At 44.7% G+C, this 27495-nt stretch overlaps 2 protein-coding genes across 2 annotated transcripts; one reads left to right on the plus strand and one right to left on the minus strand.

The window, feature by feature from the left end:
• The first annotated feature begins 14725 nt into the window (after nucleotides 1-14725).
• Nucleotides 14726-15950, plus strand: LOC103633089 (protein SHI RELATED SEQUENCE 1). Its single transcript, XM_008654767.4, has 2 exons — nucleotides 14726-15220; nucleotides 15356-15950. Exons 1-2 carry the CDS (start codon nucleotides 14839-14841, stop codon nucleotides 15637-15639), a joined length of 666 nt encoding a protein of 221 aa, XP_008652989.1. The 5' UTR covers nucleotides 14726-14838; the 3' UTR covers nucleotides 15640-15950.
• Nucleotides 15951-19192: 3242 nt separating this feature from the next.
• LOC100273598 (Two-component response regulator-like APRR9) lies at nucleotides 19193-24779 on the minus strand. Its single transcript, NM_001148014.1, has 8 exons — nucleotides 24440-24779; nucleotides 22895-23056; nucleotides 22687-22817; nucleotides 22406-22558; nucleotides 21281-21419; nucleotides 20879-21197; nucleotides 19827-20514; nucleotides 19193-19737 (listed from the first exon to the last, which is right to left on the minus strand). Exons 1-8 carry the CDS (start codon nucleotides 24642-24644, stop codon nucleotides 19645-19647), a joined length of 1890 nt encoding a protein of 629 aa, NP_001141486.1. The 5' UTR covers nucleotides 24645-24779; the 3' UTR covers nucleotides 19193-19644.
• Between the last annotated feature and the right edge of the window lie 2716 nt (nucleotides 24780-27495).

Below are 27495 nucleotides of genomic sequence, written 5' to 3' on the forward strand. Positions count from 1 at the left end.
CGGTGAAACGTCGGCTGAAGTCTCCCCAGTCGTCGATGCAGTGTCGGGGTAGATGTCGTAGCCACTGCAGCGCGTCTTGCCCGAGGACGATGGGCAGATACGCAGTCATGACGTCCTCGGATGCCCCGGCAGCCCGAGCGGCGGTGGTGTAGACGGCCAACCAGCCCCCTGGGTCCTGCTTAGGTTCATATTTGTCGACATTGGATACCTTGAGGTTTGGAGGCCATTGGATGGCCCTGAGGCGCGGAGTAAGAGCAGATACTCCGCACGTGTCCTCCTGTCGTCGAGGATGTCGTCTGTCCCGGGGAGGGGAGTGGCGATGGTGGTTCCTCGACCGTCCCCGGGTGGTTCCACCAGTTGAAGCTGTTGCCGACTCAGTTCGGGTGGCCTGGCTTTGAGTCGGGAAGCCATGATCTCGGTCATACTCCTCCCGACGACGAATTTCGTTCTCGTGCCGCCATTCGCGCGAAGCATTGATAGAGCTTCGCGCGTCTCGGCGACTGTTGATGGCGTGTCGCAGATCGTTTGGCGGGTGGGCGAGCGGTAGAAGATGGTTGGCTGCCTGAGTGAACAGGCGCCGGTATCCCTCGGCATCGGGGGTCCGAGGAAGTCCGTCGGCTATCCGGGCCAGAACGCCTCCGACTTCGCTCGGCGTATTCATAGCTCGGGCAAAGTCGGGGTTCAGGTTGCGCCCGAAAAGCGGATTCTCGCGTCGTTGCCTTGCATCTTGCTCGGCTTGCTCCTGAGTCCGACGGCGATCTCGTCGTCGGGAGTTCCTTCGTTCCCTGAAGACGCGTTCTTCCGGAGTTTCTCCTATCTCTGAGACCTCGTCTCGTGAGACAGGCTGCTCCGGATCCCGTTCTCCAGCTGCGTGATGTCGTCGAACGTTCCTGCGTCGGTTCCTTCGTCGGCGGGATTCTCGCTGAGGCGGTTCTTCTCCGGGCGCAGTCGGTTCATCGTCGGAGACGGCGGGCGATTCTGCCCTCCCGATGAAGAGGACGTCGGGGTAGAACGGTATTGCCGCCGCGGCGACTTTCTTTCCGTTCTCCTTTGAGGTCGGAGGAACGGGAAGAATGACTGGCCTCTCCTTGATCTCCTTCCTTCTCATGACCTGTGTCCATTCTTTCGTCGGGGAAGTAGACAGCGGAGTCTTTCGGGTTAGCGAGCTTCTAGCTCCAGCCTCCCCGGAGGCGATCTTGTTTCGAAGAGCCGGAGGTAGCGTTTTTCCAGCATTTTCGGAGTTTGTTGGAGGAGACTTCTGTTCCGGTAGATCCGCGAGGTGGTGTAGAATTCCCTCTTCGTCCGCCACGGATGAGATTGTCCCGAAGCAGAATGTGGATCCGGGACGCATGGTAATCTTGCTGTGGAAGGTGACGGCCATTGAGCTAGCTTGGATCGTCGACACACCCCCTACCTGGCGCGCCAGCTGTCGGTGTTTTGGGTCCGACCGCACACCCGGGGTTGCCCCTCAAGGTGCTTTTAGGAGTAGGACGGTGTCGACGACTGTAGCAAAATGGTTCGTGCCGATCGCACGAGGGACAATGGACAAGATTTGCAGGTTCGGGCCGCTTAGAAGTGCGTAACACCCTACGTCCTGGTGAGTATATGAGCGTGGTTACAAGAGGATTCTCTGGATAGAGGGCGCAGAGAGTTTTTGTGGGTGGTTTTTGTAGAACAGGGTCGATCGATCTGAAGGGGTGCCCCCTAGGCCTTATATACTCGACCGTGGGGCAGTACACGTGATATGATAACAACAAGTGGCTAAAAGATAGTGAACCTCTTGAGTTTATCCCTACGTAACCTTCGCCGACTTATCCTCGCATGGCTCTGTTGCATGAGGGCTTCAGCGCGGGAAAGTCGGGTCTCTGTTGTGATCCATTCGTTCGACGTTGTGGGCCGCCTGTGTTTGCACTAATCAGTCTCACGTCTCCTTTGTTGGCTGTCTCTCCCTAGGCCCACGAAAAGAATGACCTTACGAATTATTGGGCCCTTGGGCCGTTCGTGAGGCCTTTTACCTCCTTAGTGGACCCAGGGGATATCTATCCCCCACACCGCACCACCACCAATTTCAAAAACTTAAGTGTTGAATATTTTCAATTGGTGTCCTATTGTGTTCAAAAGGGGGAGAAAGTAGTATTTCAAAATGATATATCAAAACCCTCTTGAACTCTAAGAGGAGAATCTCTTTTAGGGGGAGTTTTGTTTAAGTCAAAGGAAAAGCATTTGAAACAGGGGGAGAAAATTTCAAATCTTGACAATGCTTTGCAAAATCTTATTCATTTACCTTTGACTATTTGTAAAAGAACCTTGAAAAGTATTTACAAAATAGTTTGCAAAAACAAAACATGTGGTGCAAGCGTGGTCCAAAATGTTATATAAGAAAGAAACAATCCATGCATATCTTGTAAGTATTTATATTGGCTCCATTCCAAGCAACCTTTGCACTTACATTATGCAAACTAGTTCAATTATGCACTTCTATATTTGCTTTGGTTTGTGTTGGCATCAATCACCAAAAAGGGGGAGATTGAAAGGGAATTAGGCTTACACCTAGTCCCTAATTAATTTTGGTGGTTGAATTGCCCAACACAAACATTTGGACTAACTAAGTTTGCCCAAGTGTATAGATTATACAGGTATAAAAGGTTCACACTCAGCCAATAAAAAGACCAAGTTTTGGATTCAACAAAGGAGCAAAGTAGCAACCGAAGGCCCTCTGGTCTGGGAGCACCGGACTATCCGGTGTACACCGGACAGTGTCCGGTGCACCACCGGACAGTGTCCGGTGCACCAGAGGACTCCAACTCGAACTCGCCACCTTCGGGAATTTCCAGAGGCACTCGCGCTATAATTCACCGGACTGTCCGGTGTACACCGGACAGTGTCCGGTGCGCCAAGGAAGAGCGGCCTCAGGAACTCGCCAGCTTCGGGAAACTCCGACGGCTAGTCCGCTATAATTCACCGGACTGTCCGGTGTGCACCGGACTGTCCGGTGCAACTCCGGAGCAACGGCTAGTCGGCGCCAACGGCTACCTGCGGCGCATTAAATGCGCGCGCAGCGCGTGCAGAAGGCAGGCGCGCCCATACTGGCACACCGGACAGCAAACAGTACCTGTCCGGTGTGCACCGGACACCCAGGCGGGCCCACAAGTCAGATGCTCCAACGGTCAGAATCCAACGGCAGTGATGACGTGGCAGGGGGCACCGGACTGTCCGGTGTGCACCGGACTGTCCGGTGCACCATCGAACAGACAGCCTCCCAACGGCCACTTTTGGTGGTTGGGGCTATAAATACCCCAACCACCCCACCATTCATTGCATCCAAGTTTTCCACTTCCCAACTACTACAAGAGCTCTAGCATTCAATTCTAGACACACCAAAGAGATCAAATCCTCTCCAAATTCCACACAACGCCATAGTGACTAGAGAGAGTGATTTGCTTGTGTTCTTTCGAGCTCTTGCGCTTGGATTGCTTTCTTCTTTCTTGATCCCTTCTTTGCAATCAAACTCACACTTGTAATTGAGGCAAGAGACACCAATCTTGTGGTGGTCCTTGTGGGAACTTTGTGTTCCAAGTGATTGAGAAGAGAAAGCTCACTCGATCCGTGGATCGTTTGAGAGAGAGAAGGGTTGAAAGAGACCCGACCTTTGTGGCCTCCTCAACGGGGAGTAGGTTTGAGAGAACCGAACCTCGGTAAAACAAATCTTCGTGTCTTACTTGCTTATTCGCTTGGGATTTGTTTTTCACCCTCTCTCGCGGACTTGTTTCTTTATTACTAACGCTAACCCGGCTTGTAGTTGTGTTTATATTTGTAAATTTCAGTTTCGCCCTATTCACCCCCCTCTAGGCGACTATCACTTACCTCCTTTGTTGAGGTCGGTGTGTCCGTCGGTTCCCATCGGAGTCTTTGCGGGCTTGGCGTCCTTCATCCCAAACCGCTTTAGCAGATCTTGTGTGTACTTCGTTTGGGAGATGAAGGTGCCGTCCTTGAGTTGCTTCACTTGGAACCCAAGGAAGTAGTTCAACTCGCCCATCATCGACATCTCGAATTTCTGCGTCATCACCCTGCTAAACTCTTCACAAGACTTTTGGTTAGTAGAACCAAATATTATGTCATCGACATAAATTTGGCACACAAACAAATCACCATCACATGTCTTTGTAAAAAGAGTTGGATCGGCTTTCCCAACCTTGAAAGCATTAACAATTAGAAAGTCTCTAAGGCATTCATACCATGCTCTTGGGGCTTGCTTAAGTCCATAGAGCGCCTTAGAGAGCTTACACACATGGTCGGGGTACCGTTCATCCTCGAAGCCAGGGGGTTGCTCCACGTACACCTCCTCCTTGATTGGCCCGTTGAGGAAAGTGCTCTTCACATCCATTTGGTACAACCTGAAAGAATGATGAGCGGCATATGCTAGCAAGATACGAATTGATTCTAGCCTAGCCACAGGAGCAAAACTCTCCTCGAAATCCAAACCTGCGACTTGGGCATAACCTTTTGCCACAAGTCGAGCCTTGTTTCTCGTCACCACCCCGTGCTCGTCCTGTTTGTTGCGGAACACCCACTTGGTTCCCACAACATTTTGCTTCGGACGAGGCACCAGTGTCCAAACTTCATTCCTCTTGAAGTTGTTGAGCTCCTCCTGCATGGCCAACACCCAGTCTGGATCTAGCAAGGCCTCCTCTACCCTGAAAGGCTCAATAGAAGAGACAAAGGAGTAATGCTCACAAAAATTAACTAATCGAGATCGAGTAGTTACTCCCTTGCTAATGTCACCCAGTATTTGGTCGACGGGATGATCCCTTTGAATCATTGCTCGAACTTGGGTTGGAGGTGCTGGTTGCGCTTCTTCCTCCATTACTTGATCATCTTGTGCTCCCCCTTGATCATGCGCCTCCACTTGAGGTACCTGTTCGTCATTTTGGGTTGGGGATGCACCATGGGTGAGGAAGAAGGTTGATCTTGCTCCAAGTGTTCCTGTGGTCGCACATCACCAATCGCCATGGTGCGCATAGCGGCCGTTGGAACATCTTCTTCATCTACATCATCAAGATCAACAACTTGCTCTCTTGGAGAGCCATTAGTCTCATCAAATACAACGTCGCTAGAGACTTCAACCACACCCGATGATTTGTTGAAGACTCTATACGCCTTTGTATTTGAGTCATAACCTAATAAAAACCCTTCTACTGCTTTGGGAGCAAACTTAGAATTTCTACCTTTCTTTACTAGAATGTAGCACTTGCTCCCAAATACACGAAAGTAAGATACATTGGGTTTGTTACCGGTTAGCAGCTCATACGAAGTCTTCTTGAGGAGGCGGTGAAGGTAGACCCTGTTGATGGCATGGCAAGCCGTGTTCACGGCTTCCGACCAAAAACGCTCGGGGGTCTTGAATTCTCCAAGCATCGTCCTTGCCATATCGATTAGCGTCCTGTTCTTCCTCTCTACCACACCATTTTGCTGTGGTGTGTAGGGAGCGGAGAACTCGTGCTTGATCCCTTCCTCCTCAAGGAACTCCTCCACTTGAAGGTTCTTGAACTCGGACCCGTTGTCGCTCCTTATCTTCTTCACCTTGAGCTCAAACTCATTTTGAGCTCTCCTGAGGAAGCGCTTGAGGGTCCCTTGGGTTTCAGACTTATCCTGCAAAAAGAACACCCAAGTGAAGCGGGAAAAGTCATCAACAATAACTAGACCATACTTACTCCCTCCTATGCTCAGATAGGCGACGGGTCCGAAGAGGTCCATATGCAGCAGCTCCAGGGGTCTTGAAGTGGTCATCACATTCTTGCTGTGATGCGCTCCTCCCACTTGTTTACCTGTTTGACAAGCTGCACAAGGTCTATCTTTTTCGAATTGCACGTTAGTCAAACCTATCACATGTTCTCCCTTTAGAAGCTTGTGAAGGTTCTTCATCCCCACATGTGCTAAGCGGCGATGCCACAGCCAGCCCATGCTAGTCTTAGATATTAAGCATGCATCTAGACCGGCCTCTTCTTTTGCAAAATCAACTAAATAAAGTTTGCCGTCTAATACACCCTTAAAAGCTAGTGAACCATCACTTCTTCTAAAGACAGACACATCTACATTTGTAAATAGACAGTTATACCCCATGTTGCATAATTGACTAACAGATAGCAAATTATAACCAAGAGACTCTACTAAAAACACATTAGAGATAGAGTGCTCATTAGAAATTGCAATTTTTCCTAACCCTTTTACCTTGCCTTGATTCCCATCACCGAATATAATTGAATCTTGGGAATCCTTATTCTTGACGTAGGAGGTGAACATCTTCTTCTCCCCCGTCATATGGTTTGTGCATCCGTTATCAATAATCCAGCTTGAACCCCCGGATGCATAAACCTGCAAGGCAAATTTAGGCTTGGGACTTAGGTACCCAACTCTTGTTGGGTCCTATAAGGTTAGTCACAATTTCCTTAGGGACCCAAATGCAAGTTTTATCACCCTTGCATTTTGTCCCTAACTTCCTAGCAATTACCTTTCTATCCTTTCTACAAATTGCAAAGGAAGCATTCAAAGCATGATATATTGTAGAAGGCTCATTAACTTTCCTAGGAATATTAACAACATTTCTCCTAGGCATATTATGAACAACATCCCTTCTACCAACATTTCTATCATGCACATATGAAGAACTAGAAGCAAACATAGCATGAGAAAAATCATCGTACGCATTATAACTCCTATAAGCATTTCTAGTTTGTCTCCTATCATGATACAAAAAGGCATGGTTCTTTTTAGCACTAGTAGCCATAGGGGCCTTCCCTTTCTCCTTAGCGGGAATGGGAGCCTTATGGCTTGTTAAGTTCTTGGCTTCCCTCTTGAAGCCAAGTCCATCCTTAATTGAGGGGTGTCTACCGATCGTGTAGGCATCCCTTGCAAATTTTAGTTTATCAAATTCATTCTTGCTAGTCTTAAGTTGGGCATTAAGACTAGCCAATTCCTCAGTTAATTTGGAAATTGAAACTAAATGATCACTACAAGCATCAACATCGAAATCTTTACACCTAGTGCAAATCTCAACATGTTCTACACAAGAATTAGATTTACTAGCTACTTCTAGTTTAGCATTTAAGTCATCATTAACACTCTTTAAAGTAGCAATGGTTTCATGACAAGAAGATAGTTCACTAGAAAGCACTTCATTTCTTTTAACTTCTAAAGCATAAGATTTTTGTGCCTCTACGAATTTGTCATGCTCTTCATACAAAATGTCCTCTTGTTTTTCTAAGAGTCTATCTTTTTCATTCAAGGCATCAATCAATTCATTAATTTTATCTACTTTAGTTCTATCCAATCCCTTGAACAAACTAGAGTAATCTATTTCATCATCACTAGACTCATCATCACTGGAAGAATCATAAGTGACATTGTTTTGATTACATACCTTCTTCTCCCTTGCCATAAGGCATGTGTGACACTCGTTGGGGAAGAGGGATGACTTGTTGAAGGCAGTGGCGGCGAGTCCTTCATTGTCGGAGTCGGAGGAGGAGCAATCCGAATCCCACTCCTTTCCGATATGTGCCTCGCCCTTGGCCTTCTTGTAATGCTTCTTCTTTTCCCTCTTGCTCCCGTGTTCCTGGTCACTATCATTGTCGGGACAGTTTGCAATAAAATGACCAAGCTTACCGCATTTGAAGCATGATCGCTTTCCCTTGGTCTTAGTCTTGCTTGGCTGTCCCTTGCGACCCTTTAGTGCCGTCTTGAATCTTTTGATGATGAGGGCCATCTCTTCATCATTAAGACCGGCCGCCTCAATTTGCGCCACCTTGCTGGGTAGCGCCTCCTTGCTCCTTGTTGCCTTGAGAGCAATGGGTTGAGGCTCATGGATTGGGCCATTCAACGCGTCGTCCACGTACCTCGCCTCCTTGATCATCATTCGCCCGCTTACAAATTTTCCAAGAATTTCTTCGGGCGACATCTTGATGTACCTAGGATTTTCACGAATATTGTTCACCAAGTGAGGATCAAGAATGGTAAATGATCTTAGCATTAGGCGGACGACGTCGTGATCCGTCCATCGCGTGCTTCCGTAGCTCCTTATTTTGTTGATAAGGATCTTGAGCCGGTTGTATGTTTGTGTTGGCTCCTCGCCCCTTATCATCGCGAATCGTCCGAGCTCGCCCTCCACCAACTCCATCTTGGTGAGTAAGGTGACATCATTCCCCTCATGAGAGATCTTGAGGGTGTCCCAAATCTGCTTGGCATTGTCCAAGCCGCTCACCTTGTGATACTCGTCCCTGCACAAAGAGGCTAGCAACACAGTAGTAGCTTGTGCGTTTTTATGGATCTGTTCATTAATAAACGAAGGGCTATCCGAGCTATCAAATTTCATTCCACTTTCCACAATCTCCCAAATGCTTGGATGGAGAGAAAATAGGTGAGTACGCATTTTGTGACTCCAAAATCCGTAGTCCTCTCCATCAAAGTGAGGAGGCTTGCCAAGTGGAATGGGGAGCAAATGAGCATTTGAGCTATGCGGAATGCGCGAATAATCAAAAGAAAAGTTTGAGTTAACCGTCTTTTGTTTGTCATAGTCGTTGTCGTCGTTGTCCTTTTGGGAAGAGGAAGATTCGTCGCTGTCGTCGTAGTAGACGATCTCCTTGATGCGCCTTGTCTTCTTCTTCTTCCCTTCCTTCCGTCTATGGCCCGAGCCGGAGTCGGTAGGCTTGTCATCTTTGGGCTCGTTGACGAAGGACTCCTTCTCCTTATCGTTGATCACGATTCCCTTCCCCTTAGGATCCATCTCTTCGGGCGGTTAGTCCCTTTCTTGAAGAGAACGGCTCCGATACCAATTGAGAGCACCTAGAGGGGGGGGGGGGGTGAATAGGTGATCCTGTAAAAACTTAAACTTATAGCCACAAAAACTTGTTAAGTGTTAGCACAATAATTGCCAAGTGGCTATAAAGGAGTTTCAACAACACAATACCACAAGAGATCAATCACAGAGATGACACAGTGGATTATCCCGTGGTTCGGCCAAGACCAACGCTTGCCTACTCCACGTTGTGGCGTCCCAACGGACGAGGGTTGCAATCAACCCCTCTCAAGCGGTCCAAAGACCCACTTGAATACCACGGTGTTTTGCTTGCTTTTTCTCAATCCCGTTTGCGAGGAATCTCCACAACTTGGAGCCTCTCGCTCTTACAATTGAAGTTCACAAAGAAACACAGAGCAAGGGGGGGAATGAGCAACGCACACAAGACTTCAAAAGATCAGAGCAACAACACGCACACAAGTAGCAACAAGAGCTCACAACACAACTCAAAGAGTTCACAACTTCACAAGAGCTCTATATGCTATCACAATGAAACGAATGCGCGAGATCGATGTCTTGGTGCTTAGGAATGTTGTAGGAATGCTTGATTGTATCCTCCATGCGCCTAGGGGTCCCTTTTATAGCCCCAAGGCAGCTAGGAGCCGTTGAGAACAAATCTGGAAGGCCATCCTTACCTTCTGTCATCGGGCGCACCGGACAGTTCGGTGCACACCGGACACTGTCCGGTGCCCGATTTATTTCCATAAACAGCGCAGTCGACCGTTGCAGACCGTTGGAGATCTGGGAGCCGATGGCGCACCGGACATGTCCGGTGCACACCGGACAGTCCGGTGCCCCCTTCCGACCGTTGGCTTGGCCACGTGTCTCGCGCAGATCGCGCGGCCGATCGTTGGCCCGGCCGACCGTTGGCTCACTGGACAGTCCGGTGCACACCGGACAGTCCGGTGAATTTTAGCCGTACGCCGTCGGCAAATTCCCGAGAGCGGCCTCTTCGCCCGAGGCAGCCTGGCGCACCGGACAGTCCGGTGCCCCAGACCGAAACAGCCTTTTGGCTGTACACAGCCAACTCTTCTCTTCTTTCTTCTTTTTGTTTCTAACACTTAGATAAGTACATTAGTACACAAAACCAATGTACTAAGGCTTAGAAACATACCTTTACTCGTGATTTGCAAATTGTCCATCCATGGGCATAGATTTACATTTAAGCACTTGTGTTGGCACTCAATCACCAAAATACTTAGAAATGGCCCAAAGGCACATTTCCCTTTCAACAACTAGTCCCAGCAAGGACCACCACACAATTGGTGTCTCTTGCCTCGGTTACAATTGAGATGTTCACTAGAAAGAATGAGAAAGAAAAGAAGCGATCCAAGCGCAAGAGCTCAAATGAACACAACAAATCACTCTCTCTAATCACTAAAGCTTTTGTGTGGAGTTGGGAGAGGATTTGATCTCTTTGGTGTGTCTTGTATTGAATGCTATAGCTCTTGTATGGTGTAGAAATGCAAAAACATGGATGCCATTGAATGTGGGGTGGTTGGGGTATTTATAGCCCCAACCACCAAAAATGGTCGTTGGAAGTGTGCTGTCGCATGGCGCACCGGACAGTCCGGTGCGCCACCAGACACTGTCCGGTGCGCCAGCCACGTCAGCGGACCGTTGGGGTTCGACCGTTGGAGCTCTGACTTGTGGGGCCTCTGGGCTGTCCGGTGGTGCACCGGACAAGTCCTGTAGACTGTCCGGTGCACCAACTGTGCGTCCTCTGACTTCTGCGCGCGCAGGCGCACATTTAATGCGTTGCAGTCGACCGTTGCGCGCGAAGTAGCCATTGCTCCGCTGGCACACCGGACAGTCCGGTGAATTATAGCGGAGCGCCCTCTGTCTTTTCCCGAAGGTGAAGAGTTCGGCCTAGAGTGCCCTGGTGCACCGGACACTGTCCGGTGGTGCACCGGACACTGTCCAGTGGTGCACCGGACAGTCCGGTGCGCCAGACCAGGGTGCCTTTCGAGTTGTCTTTTGCTCTCTTGTTTGAACCCTTTTCTTGGTCTTTTTATTGGCTTATTGTGAACCTTTGGCACCTGTAGAACTTATAGACTAGAGCAAACTAGTTAGTCCAATTATTTGTGTTGGGCAATTCAACCACCAAAATCAATTAGGAAATAGGTGTAAGCCTAATTCCCTTTCAAAGCTCATCCACATTATTCCCCACACTTGTTGAGCGATGACCGTATGAGAGCTCACTCTTGCTATAATCACACCAGGAGAAGAACAATTACCAATGGAGGAGGACTACTACGGCAAGTTCGATAAGATCTAGGTGTTGTCTCCAAGTCAACTACGACGTCGTGGAGACAGTTATCTCAGCTTGAGTTATTTTATTATCAGTTACTTTGTAAGACATTATCGTTATGTAATAAATATTATGGCATTCATTTCTATACATCAAGTCATGGTATGTGTGGATCTTATTCTGGCACACATATGAGATGCATCTGGATTTTCCCTTAAATCCGGGTGTGACACTGTCCGACCCTACTCAGGTGCCAAATCTGGAACTCAACACATGCCCCCTACCTTTTGGGTAAGCTTAAGCAAACCAAAAGCACATGGTTCAAGATGTAAACAACTCGATGTGAATGCAACCATTTTCTAAGCATCTTGGCATACACTAGGATGATATCGCTTTAGGAAGGGGCAGTCAATACTTTGGGCAGCTCATCTCCTTGCAATGTTTGTAACATATACACATTACCAGAGATCGCATGTTTAACTCTATAAGGCCCTTCCCTACTTGGGGACCACTTTCCAAACTTTCAATCCCTGCTCCTTAATGGCAAGACTGTCTTCCAAACTAGATCTCCAATCTAGAATGACTTAGTCTTTACCTTGTTGTAAGGCTTTACAACTATGATCTTGTCTTTCTCAATTTCCCTTAGAGCTACCAACCTCTTATCGGTCACCTCATGAATATTACCCATTATTAGATTATGGTAGTCAATGATAGCTAAATCATTTTGCCTAGCAAACCTGATAGCATTCAAGCTGATCTCCACAGGCAAAACAACTTTTCATCCATACACAAGCTCAAAAGGAGAGACTTTAGTAGCATGATGCTTAGATATTCTACGAGCCCATAAAGCTTCACACAAAACCTTATAGCAATGCCTAGTATGATCAGATATCATCTTCTTGGTAAGGCTAATCAATGTCCTATTACTTGACTCAGCCTGACCGTTGGTCTGAGCATAATATGGAGATGAATTAAACAATTTGATCTTATATAATTCAGCAAAATCACATACATATTTTGACATAAAAGAAGTCCTCTGATCCATAGTTGAGTTAATATAATCGTGGACCGTCTGGGCTACACCCGCGGACTGTCCTGCCCCATGGCTAAACCAACCGAGCATACCTAGGTGCCAAATCTAGTGCTCAACATGCCCACATCACTTGACGTTATACAACGACGATGGAACCATGAAAACTAGTGCTTTATAAGGGTTGGGATTTGCACCAGTCCCATCCGACATAGAAAATGGTAGGGTATGTAGTTCAATATCGTCAAATGTGCATGTCGTGGCTTCCCAATTGCTAGGCGTGACAATTTTCGATAACGCACAGTGGCAAAAGTGCAATTTGCGGTGTGTCGATGTGCATATGCTGAAGCTAGGGATAAAAAACTAGTGGAAATCTACAGTTTGCTGCCCGTTTTTTCAAACCTCTAGCCTCCGAGAACTGTTTTCCTTCGGTTTTTGTCCAATTTGCATTCCCAATTCAACCTTTTTAAAATTTTATAAAGATCAGAGAAATATGATGAAAAATCTAAACCTTTTCTGTTATATCTCATATTTATTTTAATTATTATTTTTTCAAATAATTAGGATTTTGTTAAAAACAATGAATCCGGTAAAAAATAGCGAAAATCAGCAAAAAAATACCGATTTGTTGCCGAGAAATCTCCGAAAACCATTTTATTCGAATTTAGAAAAAACTTTGAAAATTTTGAAAAAAACTATAAAAAGGTTTTTACCGATGCAAAGGCGCAAAGCCCAAGACACCTGCACGATTATCGAGTCGTTTTTTCCTTGCAAGGAGAATTATAATATGGTAGTCATTTACATTAACTATAAATATATAAAAATAGAAAAATAAAAGAATTATATAGTCCAAACACTTACTAGGCAGTTAAAAATCATTGACATAAACATGTGTTTGTAAATGTAACGGATCTAACTAAATAACTTCGCTTATACATCAAAAATAAAATGGATTCAACCTATACATGCATGAAAAACTTGGGCTGAAAATATACCCAACATAGATTAAATCAATGTGTATAAATTGAAGAGGGGAGCAATGATACCTTCCACCCGAAGATCTATGGATTAAGTTGTTGAATCAACAGATTGAAGAAAAGTTGGAAAGATATGAGAGGAAGAGAGATGATAAACAAATAAGACCCGGCTCAGACACAGAATTAAGGGGTTGTTTGGTTTGAGGATCACTCAATCCAAAATGAGGAGATGCACCATGAGTTTATTTTTCTAAAATTTGGTGGGATGAACATATTTTTCGTATTAGTACTAACTAACTATGATGAATCAATTTATTTTATTCCAGAAAACAAAAAAATGAGGAGTGATAAGATATTGGACTGAATCATCCCTCAAACCAAACACCTTATTAGTGTGACTGTTTAAATTAGACTTCGATGCTGTAGGCAGTAGTGACGAAATCCTATCACATGAAAGTAATGGTGACGTCATCATTACTGACTTAATATGCACGGTGCTATAACATATGGCGTTGAGCCGTTAAACCTTACCCACGTATGTCACGACGGTAACTCACGGGGTCAAACGTGATAGTAATAGCACTAAACATGCAAACGTGAATTTTTGACCAAAAAAACCCTACAATGCATATAAGGGTATGTATAATCTAGAGACTTTGGTTCGATTTTCTAAATATAAAAGACAACCAAGACACTACATGATATAACCTTAAAACTTTGGATCATAAGTACAGTAAGGAGTTTGTCTCTTATATTTTTTAAATTAACCCTTAGAAACCACTCAAGTCTCCTCTTAAATGAGGTTGTAGTTGCCTTAAAAGAACGACCGCTAAATGGGCTTCACAAGTCGCATCCACAACTAGGGATGACAGCGGAGAATTTCCTGTCGGGGATTAGCTTCTCATCTCCATAGCCACAACGAAAATATCCCTACAGGGATCCCCATTAACGTTTATGGGGGACGTTTCTTTACCGTCCCCGTTCTGCATGAGGATAAATCCCGGCAGGGAACCCCGTCCCCCACTTATATTATATTTAGAACGTATATCATTTGTTATTAATGTAAAATATTGTCACTTATATACATTGTGAGATCTAAGAAATGTTTATGTGTACATCAAACACATTTATACAATGAGTGACATATTGATGACATAATTATTTATTTTTATCATTAACTATTACATGAAAATATAGTTACGTGTAAGTTTAACGGGTCTTTACGGGGAACGAAAAAGGTATGCTTCCCTATCTCATCCCCGTTTATCTTTTAGGGGAGAATTTTTTTTTCTAGAAAACTTCTCCATCTTTATCTTCAGGGCTTGTTCGGATAGAGATAGATTAAAAGGATTGAAGGGAGTTAAATTGTTCTATATTCTATTTGAATAGTAAGGAATTTAATGTCCTGTTAAATACTCACTCCGTTCTAAAATATAGTTTTTAGTCCACTTTTTTATGTTCATATTCATTGAAATGATAATAAATATAGACATACGTCGAAACTACATTTATATATTAAAAATATAATTAATCTAAAACAAATTATATTTTGAGACTCACCCAAAGAATTCCACACGACAAATCGACCTTGACCCTAGGCACGACCGCACAAGGTCCTCAAACCAAGTCCATTTTACATTTCCCAATTCCCACTCCTTCGCCCCTACTCCCTCGTCCCTCCAACAATTCCACTCGCGGAGCCGTCCCCCCCGCAGCGCTCCCGCTGCTGACAATGCACCCATTCGACGCCGCGTCCTTCTTCTCAACTACCCCCGAAGGGGGAAGCTTCGACGCACGGCAGCAGGAGGAGGAGCTTGCTGGAGCCGCGTCGTCGTCGCCGACGCCGTCCCGTGGCACGCGAGCTGGCGTGGAAAACGCGAGCATCAGATGCCAGGACTGCGGGCACCGGGCCAAGGCGTACTACTGCGCGCACTGCTGCAGCGACCGCGGCTTCGTCTGCCCCGGCCACGCGAAGACCCCTTACGTCCCAGCGTCCCAGTGCAGCAAGCGCCAGCAGAGGCTCGCGGCCGTTGACGTCGAGCTCATGCCCATCTCCAAGCGCCCACACAGGCCCGCGCTTCCCTCCGTCGCCGCCCACACCACCACATCGTCCGGTACGGTACATGTATTGCTGCAGTTCATTCCCAGCTAGCTCGCCGCATTATTGTCTCTTTCAACTCGCTAACAACGACAGCTAACTCTCGTCCTGCACCGGCCGTGCCTATCCCTTCTCTGCTGCCTGCGCGCAGTTGATCAGCCGATCGTAACGCCGGCGCTGCAGAGGTTCGCGCGGGAAGTGAGCTTGGACGCCGTGTTCCGCCGCGTGCGGCTAGGAGGGCCCGAGCCGGACGTCGCGTACTACACCACCATCACCATCGCTGGGCACGTGTTCAGGGGAGTCCTGTATGACGTCGGCCCCCACAGTGGCAGTGGCAGCACGGCTGCCTCGGATACGGACGGGAGCGGTGAAGAAGTAGGGTCGTCGCTCACCACGGCCGGCGGCAGCTGCCTGGATCTAACGCTGGGAATGTGAGGCACGCAAAAAGCCACGCCATTTTGTCATGCTAGCTACTAGGCTACTACCATCCGCTTTGCATGCTCAATCACTATCTTGCTTTCCATCGATTGATGGTACAACCTGAGAGCTGAGATAGGATTAGGCTGTTTGTTCCCTGACCGTTTGTGGAGAACACTCTGCATTGACGGTTCCACTGTCATCTTACTAGTAGTTTTTCTGATTTCCGCCTGTAAGAAAGTCCGAATCGAGATCTTATTCACTGGCGACAGCTGGATAAGTACTTACACACCGGTGGAAGCGGCTTTAATAGCATAAACCTATTTTTGAAATTTTAATTTTTTCTGTCATATTACAAATAAACATTATATAATCCTAATCAACTATAACAACATACCTAAATATACATCACATGCAATTATATCTCATGTTTGACAAAATAATATTTACTTTATTCTACCATATTCACCAACTCAAGTATACTGTATATACATTAACCACAACATGCGTATATATACATATCGAAGTTGTATATACTCATGATAAGTTTCATAAATTCTTTAGTAATCATCTATGTTTTAGTTGTAGCATAGAAATATATGTAAGATCTATGTACTCTTGCTTTGCTAACACAAGAGATAGTAATATTTTTCATCGAATTGAATAATATCTTTCATGTTGTACCAACACGTCCTTAATATGCCATGATGTTTATATTGTCAAGATTTTTCCATCGGTTACACCGATATACTTACAAAGAAATTGTATAATCACCATATGTTTGCAAGTGATCATATATTTGCAACATTAGCGATAAAATTCATATAGGTTTATTATTTGCTTTGTTAGAGTTTATGGTGTATCGTCCATGTTGTCCGATTGACCAGCACAAAAGCGTTGTAAGGCATATACAACCCTATTTAATATTAGGTATTGAGAAGTTTCTAAAGGGCTAATTAAAAAGTACAACTGACCATCTCTTCGTCAAGAGCATGTCTCTACACAGTTTTCCATATATATTGTCTTTTAACTACATATATGTTCCAGTAACTCAGGTTTGTTGTCGGTGTTTTGAACCTCCGCTCCGACAAGTAAATTTCTAAGTGCGCATACTGGGCTCCGGATGGTGTGCTCGTGGGCGCAAGGTTTATACTAGTTCGGGTAGGACGTCTCTATTAGTCTTTGGTGGCTCACGCTACCAGCATCTTTGTTACTCGATACTCGTAGTAGGGGTTACAAACGGACGAGAGGGAAGGAGAGCTCTCAGGTCTCTTATGTATGGGTGGACCTAAAGATTACGAGACTGGAGTTCTACGCTAAGCCTTGGCTCCGGCCTCCAGGTCTTCAAGTCTTGTGTGTTGTTGCCTTCCGTCGAACGTCTCCGGTTCTGAGAGTCTAATCCTCCCTTTTGTGACCGACCTCCTCCTTTTATAGGCTTAGGTGGGGGTTGGTCGTTGGTGGCCTCCTCGATAAGGAGCCACTATACCATGGTAAATCAGGTGTTTTACCTTAGTGAGGCCGTATTGCTCATATGCATCTTGGTTGCCTGGTTGTCTATGCTCGTGCTTATTATGATGGACGGCGTGGGTGACATGGGGTCCTGGCGCCATCATTACTACATATGTGCCACGCCGACCCCTAGCCTCTGTAGCCTAGGTCTCGGTGTGGCTCGTCGCATTGCGGGCCCTATAGATGCCTGCGCGCTTAGACCTAGTCTCGATAGGCCCTGAGTGCGCTGTAGCACGAGGGGCACGTAGGTTTTGAGTGTGTTGGAGGCTGAGGAGCCTCGTAGGTCATGAGTGGGAGGCGGACCGGTCCTTCTACTGTGACTTGGTGTCAGACGTAGTTAACGTGGTCGACCACTTATGGCGGGTCAGTCTTAGGTCAGGCGGGTAATCCACTCGATTGGCTTTCCTTCAGTTCGCATCCCCCTTCTAGCTCCACCACGCCCGACCCTAGGCTCAGTACCTCAGGGTTTATTCGGGGCGGTCGCTTCTAGGGGAGACAGTTCCCTTACTCCCCTGCTGACTGGTGGTCCCCGATAGTCAGGAGGCCCTTATCCCGCAGATTCTCTCTGACCGGTGGGCCTCAGGGGCTCGGGGTTCTTTTTCCCAATAGTTGTATTAAGCAGTCTCTTAGCTGTCTCTTATTCTTGAAAAACTGATCCATGGTCACAGGATGATTGTACTTGCCCTTATATCTATGTACTCTTGCTTTGCTAACTAAAGAGGGTAAGATTTTTCATTGAATTATGTGCGTCGATGGTGGCATTGGGTGAAGCGCCATTGTGGCATGGCTCAAGGGCCACCTCTAGCGCGGAGGAGCGAGACTATCTCTAAGACTATGTCTAACAGTGTCCTCTGTATCTTTATTCCTTTAAAATACTAGTTATGTGTATCAAGCGTCGTGCGGAAAGCACGTCAAATAGATTTTTTTCTATCCAAAAACCAGGCCATTACCCCCTAGATAGGTAGTGAGAAAACCGATCCAATATAACACGAAGCCACACGTAGCGCAATGCTCATAGATAGTATCACCTCGCTAGCGGAAAAAAGACGAGCGATCGAGCGAGCTACAATATAAAGAATAAGTCTCTTTTTTAACTCATATCTTACCTAGCCTTTTGGCTAAAATAAAGTATAACATCTAGACTTTAATATCTGATATGTGGTCCATATGTCCACTTTAATTTTAAATTTATTTTTTGCATGAGGGTCTACTTTAATTTTAGATTTATTTTTTTGTGGACACATCACACTTGCTTACCACTAGATTCTCGGATGTCGTACAACTGTTACACTATACTATCAAATATGATTGGTTTACCGTCGCAATGCACAGACATTATAATGGTTGCTCTATTATAATCCCTCTGTCTTAATTTATAATTCCTTTGACTTTTTTAGACCAAGTTTGAATGGCTCGTCTTATTCAAAATTTTCGCAAAAATCTAAAAAATTTAAAGCCAAAATTAAATTATATTATATGTTTAACAATACCAAGTAAAAATCTATTATAGCTATGAATTTTTTTGAATAAGACGAGTCAGATAAACTTAGGGTAAAAAAAGTCAAATATATTATAAATTAGAACCGAAGGAGTATCTCACTCTAAAAGATTTTCTTCTCTATTTTTCATTTCTCTCCAGCAACATTTTCTATACATAAATATCAATATTAAAGATTTATTTTGCTCTAAATTTTTTAAGTATGTATTTATCATTCCCTCAAATATTTCATGTATATTTTATTTTTGTTTAATATGTTGTTTAAAGTATTAAAATTAATAGAGAAGACGAGGGATAATCTCTATATACAGAGGGAATGAAAAGACGTTCTCTGTTTAGAGAACTGATAGAGAGTACAGGGAAGAGAATCTTAGAGACCCTGGATTCAGAGAACGACTCAACCTTACAGTAGGGCAGTATATCAGAACGAACACAAAATTCTTAAAGTGAAACAGTCCCTTAGCAACCAAGCAGCTGCTCACATAACCGATCACTCGAGTTCAGAGTAGCACTTCGTACCGTCTGCAGAAAATTTCACAGTAGTACACACGGCATGAGAGCATTGACAGAAACCAGGCCAACGATGTTCATTGCAACAAGCTGCACGGAAACAAGCATGTTTTGGTGGACATCCTTTACATTTCATCCACGGAGCGTACATCTAACCCGAAACATCAAACAACTTAATTACGTAATACAAGACTTAAAGCACACATGCGCTACTGAAGGTCACATCTCATCTTGACCTGAAACAAAGTATGCCTGTATTTTCTAACGCCTACTGACAAACCTTCAAACGTGCCAGGTCCTGTGCCTAACCTAGGAAAGAACAGCGTTAGCCTATACATACATATATTACAAACTTCAGCAAATATACAGAGCAAACTGTAACTCAGTGTGACTGCTTCCAACTCTTCGGCAAAATCTGACATCAGGATACCCGCAGACCGCAGTGGAGTCACTTGCAGTGACTTTTTTTAGATAATAGAATAGAGTTCCAGCTCAGTAACTGGACCCTAGCTTCCTTGGATGCTATGATCTTGACGAACAAACTGGCCCTTGACCCGTGGACGCTGCTCTGCGAGTAATTTCCGGCTCTGGTATCGAACCTGCAAATGATTGTAAAAGCGTGAATCACAGGTCCTAGTAGGTGGCATAAAAATCGGATCGAAATAAAAATGCGCACTTAGTTGCTTACCTTCTTCTCAAAGCACCTATCCTTCCTCTTTAGCCGGAACTTGTTCAGTGCAGCCTCACGCTGGCTCAGATGCCGTGACCCTTCGGCGCTTGGGGTTTCAGGAACATCCTTATATACATTGGATGATTCAGTAGGGGCAGTGATCTGGTTGGAAATGCTATCACAGCCACTACTGCTCAGAGTATTTCTGGTGCTGTCTAGCACGGTACTGATTCCACTTTCACCAGTCATAGGAGAAATATGCCGTGGATCATCATTAAGAATTTCAACATGCAGCTGCTTCCCACTGGCACTGGGAGGACCCATGGCAAATTGTTCCCCTGCATTTATAACTGGTTTAGCCCCCATTTCATTTGGTTCATTCTGTGGAGATTTTTGTGGCAGTGAAGTTGCTTGTGGGGTTGATTCTTGCCACATTGATGTTTTGCTATTCCAAATGGGAGGAGTTGACTGTGAGTAGAATAGGGATGCCACTGGTGTACCATTCCAGAATGGCTGCCCATCAAATGTGAGACCTTGGACAGGGACAGGAACAACTCTAATAGGAGGACGATTTGTTTCAGTCATGTCTTGAGAGGGATCTGCTGAATCTCCATTTTTATTTTCAACATCCACTAGTGTTTCTGAGGTGCTGCATAATTGACCATCACCAGCATTTCCTAAGGTTGGCACAGCCCTGCAATTATACCTGTCGACAAGATATTTCCAACAGTAAGATACAATAATGGACACTTGTGGAACTTCGAATACAAGCAAATTGTGCAATAAGATACAGCAGCAATGCGAACTTGAAGTTCCATGTCAAAGTTTATGTTGCGGCTACATTAGTTGGAACTTTTATGCTTCAAGATCATCTCATGGTAAGTCACTATAACTATGCTTGGAAAAGAAAAGATAAATGTCAAAAGTTATTGGAAAATTTTCAGTTAGCCTGTACCTACACTTGGAACAAAAAAAACACTGACACAAAAATAATATCAAGATCTGTACTAGACTTATCGACTTTACAGAAATTTTTAGGATCACGAAAAGCCAAAGAAAGGTGCACTTACAAGGAAAACGCAGAGGAAGTTGAATGGTTCAGTGTTCTTCTATCATTTTTCTCGTGGTTCTCTAATTTTCCGTAGTCAGTTCTTCTAAGAGAAAGCTCCAACTGATGTGCTGGGATGGAGCCCTTCTCATCATTTCCCCTAGATGTTGTTCTCATAGTATCCACCTCCCACTGTGTGTTATACTTCTGCTGATTTTCCATAATGTGGACTAGCTCCATATCTCTTGAAGCTCTCTCAGAATTATTCTCATTCAAACACGTTCTTTTCTTTGGCGATAAATCGTCTTCTCTTGCTGGAATCAAGTTATTACCCTCAGCTCCTGCCACATCACAAGCACGTTACGTTAGTAAATTTCCTGGGGCCAAATTGTACATCACAAGTTGAAAAGATGGGGAAAATTACTTTGTATTTTGGTCTGTCCATTTAGCTCAACATTCTTGTGGCTAGGAATAGACAAGTGCCTTTGAGTTGATTGCTTATACTCCAAAATGTTGTCTGTTTGCTTACTTTCAGCCTCCAGCTCTGACCTTGTGCAAGAACTCTGCATGAGGGGTGTCAAAATCAGTCCATGAAGAACTAAGAGCAACTCTAATAGTTATGTAAATTTTAGCTCTCTAAATCATAGATTTAAGAAGTTGCTAAATGACTTTTGGAGTAAAAAAATGTGAGTTCTCCAATAGTTCTCTAAATATAGGTTGTAATTTTGTTTTGTATTTATCCACATAAAAATAAGTCACAAAAACTATATAATGCAGTCAACATTTTTGTTTAGGGAGTTGTTAAATGGTTACCAAATGTAGAGAGAAAATGAGGTTAGATGACAAGTTGTTAAATTTAGAAAGTTCATTTAGAGAACTGTTGTAGAATAGTTTTCATATTAACTACCTAAATTATTGATTTAGGAAGTCTTTTAGAGAACCACTGAAGTTGCTCTAAGTGAAGAAAGATATCCAAATTCGGCAATCAGCAACACAATCCCTGCTACCACCTTTCAGTAATTAAAGACTACACAGTACGACAGCTCGAAAAATATAAAAAAACTGATTAATGTTACATTAACAGTCTAATACTTCAAAAAGCTTTCTATCACAACTATGCATGTGTGTCACATTCTGATCCCCCAAGCATATGCACTTCATTTTACCATGCCCAAACCGACCGAACTGTGACACTTCGCCAATAATAAACACTACTCTCATTCAACAAACAGTTCCATTACCCACCTGACTTAGAAAATTTATAAATTAGTTATCTAACATTAACACATATCCAAATGGTTAAATGATGTCTCTTACATGACCTACTATCGGCTATGGTGTGGGTAATGAAACTGTCTGTGTACCAAATTTCAGGTGATGGAAATGTTACAGTTCGATCCTTACTGGGCAAAGTAAAACAAACTGCACAGATGCCATATCTACCTCAGTAACTCATGGTAGCAGTTTACAAGGCAATCATAAAATGCCTACCGTTAGTAGAATGAAACAGCATCTAGACAACATTATGTTCGCTGATTTTAAAACTTACTTGAGCATCACTTTCTTGTTCACTGCATTCTCTATTTTTACAGGGCACATCTCTGTCCAAATTATCAGATTTTGTCACGCCAGTCTTCTGTTGGATTCTTTCTGCAAGATTCTCTTCTCGTTGTATGTGCTGAACATTAGGCCCACCGTTTGCCTGCAGGTAAGGTAAGATAAATTGAGCAAGAACTCATGTCTCATCACAGGTACCAAATCGAAGTAAAAATGGATAAAGCATAAAAAGAAATGCATTCATGCCTAAAAGATACAAATATGCCATCTTACCAGTTGTTTTCTCCAAACGTGCTGCCACAAGTTCCTTAATTCATTCTTTCTTATCGGTTTAACAAGGAAATCTGCTGCACCCTTTAGCATGCATTTGAAAACCATGCTTACTGAGTCATGCGAAGACATCACTGGATGATAAAAAACATTAGACTTAGTAGTGGCATTAGATTAAAAAGAGAGCGAAAACACGACAAGAGTGACATACTTATAACAGGGATGTTCTTGGACGCATCATGCTCCATGATTGTGGATAACAAGAGGAACCCAGACATCAAAGGCAGTTCAACTTCAGTTAAAACAAGGTCTACGTTGAAAGATTTTTCCTTTAATAGGTCCCACGCCTTCACACCATCAGAGGCTGCAGCAACTGCATGAATAAAGTGTAGTCCATGAGGATGATGAAAATGCCATTTCTAAATTCTAAAAATGGTGTTACACTATTACCCTGAACAAACCCGATAGTATAAACACTAAGATAAGTTACCTAACAATTAAAGTTAACTGCTAAAAAGATTATCTACCGTAACCACAATTCTAACTATGCTAAAGAATTGTGGCAGTGCAGGATTTAACATTCAGACTTTAGGGGCAGATGTCACCAATCATGAAGGTAGCGATAATTATTGTCCTACTTGATACTTTTTTTTATACGTTATAGGAATCCTAGTTGATACTTGGCTCATGTGAACTTCAGTGGCCTAAAGAGCAGGCGCCAGTGGCACCACTATACACCAAATCACATCAGTATGGTCGCATAGATCAGTGCTTTTTAACATTCATCTACTGCAGCAAGCCAGTAGTTCACACTAGAAGATTCAGGAAGGGAGGTGACCGTCAAATATCTCAACATCACTGTCAACTAAAACCCACAATTACGGAGTTACCCCCACTGACAAAAAAAACATTGTCTCGCCGTCTCGCGGAAAGCACGCGTACCACACAAGGCACCGCAATATAACAGAAGTGAGATCTCCCAAAATTTGAGCATCTACGGGAGTTTCCAAAACTACTAGTCTAGATTTCCTTATATAAGATTGAAAAAAAATGTTCACTAACAACTCCCAATCCCAACTTCTAATTTTCCCGCACTTAGAAAAAATCGCCCTCCTTGTGCGGATCGAATTGTGTGGATGTACACGCGCGCGAATCGCATCCATCGCATAAATCGAAGGTGGAAGGATGTGGAAGAGAATAAAAAGTACAATAGGTTTCCTGATGCAGATGTATATAAAAAGTAGAATAGGTTTCCTGACGCAAATATATAAAAGAGAAACGAAGTATAAAGTGGTTTACAGAAATATTTAGGGTGATTTAGAAATAGTTCAGATTTTTTATGTAACATTACATTTAAAACAGTTGGAGAAAACCAATATGCCCCCAAGTAAACTTATTAATTTAGCAAGCGATCTTCTAGAAAATAGAGACGCTCTGACTGTCCTGGCATGTCCCCCCCACCCCCCACCCCCAAATTCCCCCAAGGCCAAACTGCGCTTCGATTGGTACCAAGTTCCAACAAGGCAACAAACCAACACCGGAACCTCCATTCCTCAGCTCTCCATTCCACCTACGACTCAGCTGACTGTTATACGCTCTTAACCCCATAATTAAGGGGCTGTTTGGATACAGCTAGACATGGGAGCTGCTGGAGATAGCTTAACCCACGCAGTCTAAAACAGATACCAAGCAATCGGAAAAAAAAGAGATATCAAGTAATCAAACGATTCGATTCGCGGGCGGAGACGGTGCGCACCTCGGTAGCCGCACTTGCGGAGCAGCGCGGAGATGACGTGGCGCGTGGAGTCGTCGCCTTCGGCGAGCAGCACACGCACCGGCATCCTTGGCAGCATCCCCATCTCCATGCTCGATCCCTCCGCCGCGGCGGCCTCTGCCTCCTCCTCCCCTTCACCGTCCTCCAAATCCACCACCTTCACCGCCTCATCCAATCCTCCCCCCATTCCGACCTCCGCACCCCTGGCCGGAGTGGATTCCGACAACCGCTTCTCTCCCTCTTCTCGCACTCGGGCAGTCGCCACTTGGAAGCTCGCAGTCGGAAGAAACCGGAGCTGGTGGGCTGCGAAATCGAATGCCAGTTTGTGAGAGAACGACAAAGCCGAAGCGCCGCGGCCTATATACATAGGCCCAACCTCTGCCACAGACAAGTGGGCCACGTACCCGCTGGCCCGGCTGACCAGTGGGCGGTGGCAGGTGGGCATGTGATTGTGAGCTCGAGCTCCCGCGGGGCCATGAAATATCTGCGGCCACTCGACCGGTGGGCGCGCGCGCCACGTCAGGCGACCGAGAGGTTCGGCCAGCGGGCCCTTGGTCCCGCGGGTCCCACGATGACGTGGCGGGAGCCTGGTCAGTGGTTGGGATATTTCCCGCGAGGGGTGAGGCCGATATTTTTCTAGAGATACAGGTGGTAGGCCCGGAGCTAAAGGACCAAATCTACGGCCGGAACAGCGACACGTGGTGGATCGGAGAAGGCCGGACAGGGGATCGTGTGGTCGAGCCCGGGGTGGGGACCCTCGCATCGTTGGATCGTGCGGTTGTGGTGCAGAGCAGCAAAAAGGCCCACAGGGGTTGTGGCGGGAATGTTTATTTGGTGGTGTCTGGTGCACGTACACTGGTGGTTGGCGTTCCGTCGCGGGCGGCGATAATATCTTGCGCCTGTGCTTGGAAACAACCAGCTCGTGGTTGGTGTTGGTTTGCCTGCTTTAGCACGTCGTAAATAAAATTGGTTCTAATAGATGCGGATACTACACTATCCGTCTGGCCTAAATTTTCCCATGGGTTTTGTGTTGTTTGCGTGTGTCGTTTGTAATGTTGGACATCGCTGAAGTTTTACTCAAGGCCTCTATCTTTCTTGTCACTCAAAGATCCCTTTGAGCACTTAAGATTTACGGAGGGGCCTTTGTTTTTGTTCTGTGAATATGCACAAGCATGATTAGTTTTACTGGTTCTCCTAGGACCTCTTTGGATTATATGGGGTCTAATTTAAATTGTAAGGGCTAAAACTGAGGATTAAAACATTAAACTATTGTATTTAACATTTTAGTGACTAGAATAGAATAAAATAGATAGGCTAAAAATTAGTTACTATAAATCAAACACCCCCTTAGTTATTATCTTCAAATTGTACCGTCTTCATATCAACTACTTTCTCCTCTCTTTTTAAAACTCATGCCGCAAAGGTTTTACTTTGTGTGTTACTAGTAAAATATATAATACTCTCTTCGTTCTTTTTTATTTGTCGCGGTTTAGTTTAAAAATGAACTAGCATGCGACAAGTATTCGAGAACGGAGGTAGTATGACACTATAACTTGTCTAAAGGTTTGTTTGGCTACATTATATCTATCTTTGATTTACATGTGGTGAGACAAGGGGTAAAGATTTAAACTAATTTACACCACGTCATAATGTTGGATCGAGAGTTTATTTGATATATATGTATCTACCTTAATCGACATATGTGGTAGCTAATCTAAATGGACTGAGGTGAATGCATGTGCAGTCAAACAAGTTTTAAGAAGTTATTATACTAACAAAAAAGTTGAGTTGGTTAGTCACCCTCTAGGTGAAAATGTAAAAGGATATTCCCTCTGTACCACAAACCTAAGGTTTGTATTTTTTTTTATCTTCAATTTCTATGCATTCGTCTAGTTTAACAACATGCAGATCACACATTACAAAAAGCATCTCTCATGATATATTATAAAGCATGGATCTTATAGTGTCAAACTACACAAAGGCTTTGAAACTAGAGACTAAACAAAAATGTTTATAATAATGTTTGAGACGGAGGAGGAAGTAATGATTCTGCAAACGGCCACGTAGAAAAAGGTCAACCGTAAGTGAAACAGTTGTCGTCAAATATGGACAAGTAGAGAGCAAACTTTAAAAAAAAAACATGTTGCAAAAGAAGAATGGGGGAGATGTATCCACCGCACGAACACATAGAATAAAAGGAAAAGGGGGAATGAACGGCAGAACATGGTACAAAATAAACGCTTCAGGAGCACTAGCATCCACGAACAAAATTGTATCATTACCAGCCACTCGAGTCCGCGTCAGGAGCTCCGAGTCATGGCGCTAGCTGTAGTCCACTCGCTCATGAATCATATAATCACTTGGACAGAAACCGAAACACGCACTGCGGCGAGATATTCCGTCTCTTGAGAGAGCTACAGTAAAGCGGATACTCCTAGGTGTTTTCTCTCGCGACTCTGGTATCCAAAAGGCAAAGATATTTTCGCCACGGTGCCCGCGATGGCGCACCAGGTTCAGTTTTTTTCTAAGAAACTTTACTGAAAATAGCTGCGAGGGAAATATGTCTATAAAGAAAATCGGAGTATGTAGAAAAGTACGGTTTCCAACTATCACAACGACTTGATCAATTATATGTTACTATTGATTTTAGATGGTTTTGACTAAATTGGTTTAATTTCTTAATAAAAACTAGATGAAAAATTAGATCGTTTGACAGTTTACTGTAGTTATTAGTGGTTAGAAGTTATAAAATGCTAAAACAAACCGGACCAAAGGCAATTGGACGGCCGGAGGCGGCGGATAACCCACGGGCAGCGGGCGATCGAGGCGCATGCGACTATTCTGGATCTGATCGGAGCAGACAACGCCGTGGGGATTTATAGGTGTACATTTGTGCCGTGCCTAATAGGCCGGCCTAAAGCACACAATTTTTGGCACGGCCCATATCTGGCACGGCCCAACCTAATTGTGGGCCTGGGCCGGCACGGTCCACATTGTGGGCCGTGCCTGGGCCTCAAGTCAAGCCCACGGGCCGGCCT

Source organism: Zea mays, chromosome 7 (genome assembly GCF_902167145.1).
Source record: "Zea mays cultivar B73 chromosome 7, Zm-B73-REFERENCE-NAM-5.0, whole genome shotgun sequence".
Lineage (NCBI taxonomy): Eukaryota > Viridiplantae > Streptophyta > Magnoliopsida > Poales > Poaceae > Zea > Zea mays.

What these genes read in the sequence shown, in the direction of transcription:
- LOC103633089 (XM_008654767.4), top strand. Translation starts at nt 14,839, where the DNA reads ATGCACCCATTCGACGCCGCGTCCTTCTTCTCAACTACCCCCGAAGGG. An exon ending in CCACACCACCACATCGTCCG is followed by an intron (nt 15,221 to 15,355) that starts GTACGGTACATG and finishes GCCTGCGCGCAG; the next exon opens with TTGATCAGCCGATCGTAACG.
- LOC100273598 (NM_001148014.1), bottom strand. Translation starts at nt 24,644, where the DNA reads ATGGGGGGAGGATTGGATGAGGCGGTGAAGGTGGTGGATTTGGAGGAC. An exon ending in CAAGAACATCCCTGTTATAA is followed by an intron (nt 22,818 to 22,894) that starts GTATGTCACTCT and finishes TTTATCATCCAG; the next exon opens with TGATGTCTTCGCATGACTCA. An exon ending in AACAAGAAAGTGATGCTCAA is followed by an intron (nt 21,420 to 22,405) that starts GTAAGTTTTAAA and finishes CCCCTCATGCAG; the next exon opens with AGTTCTTGCACAAGGTCAGA.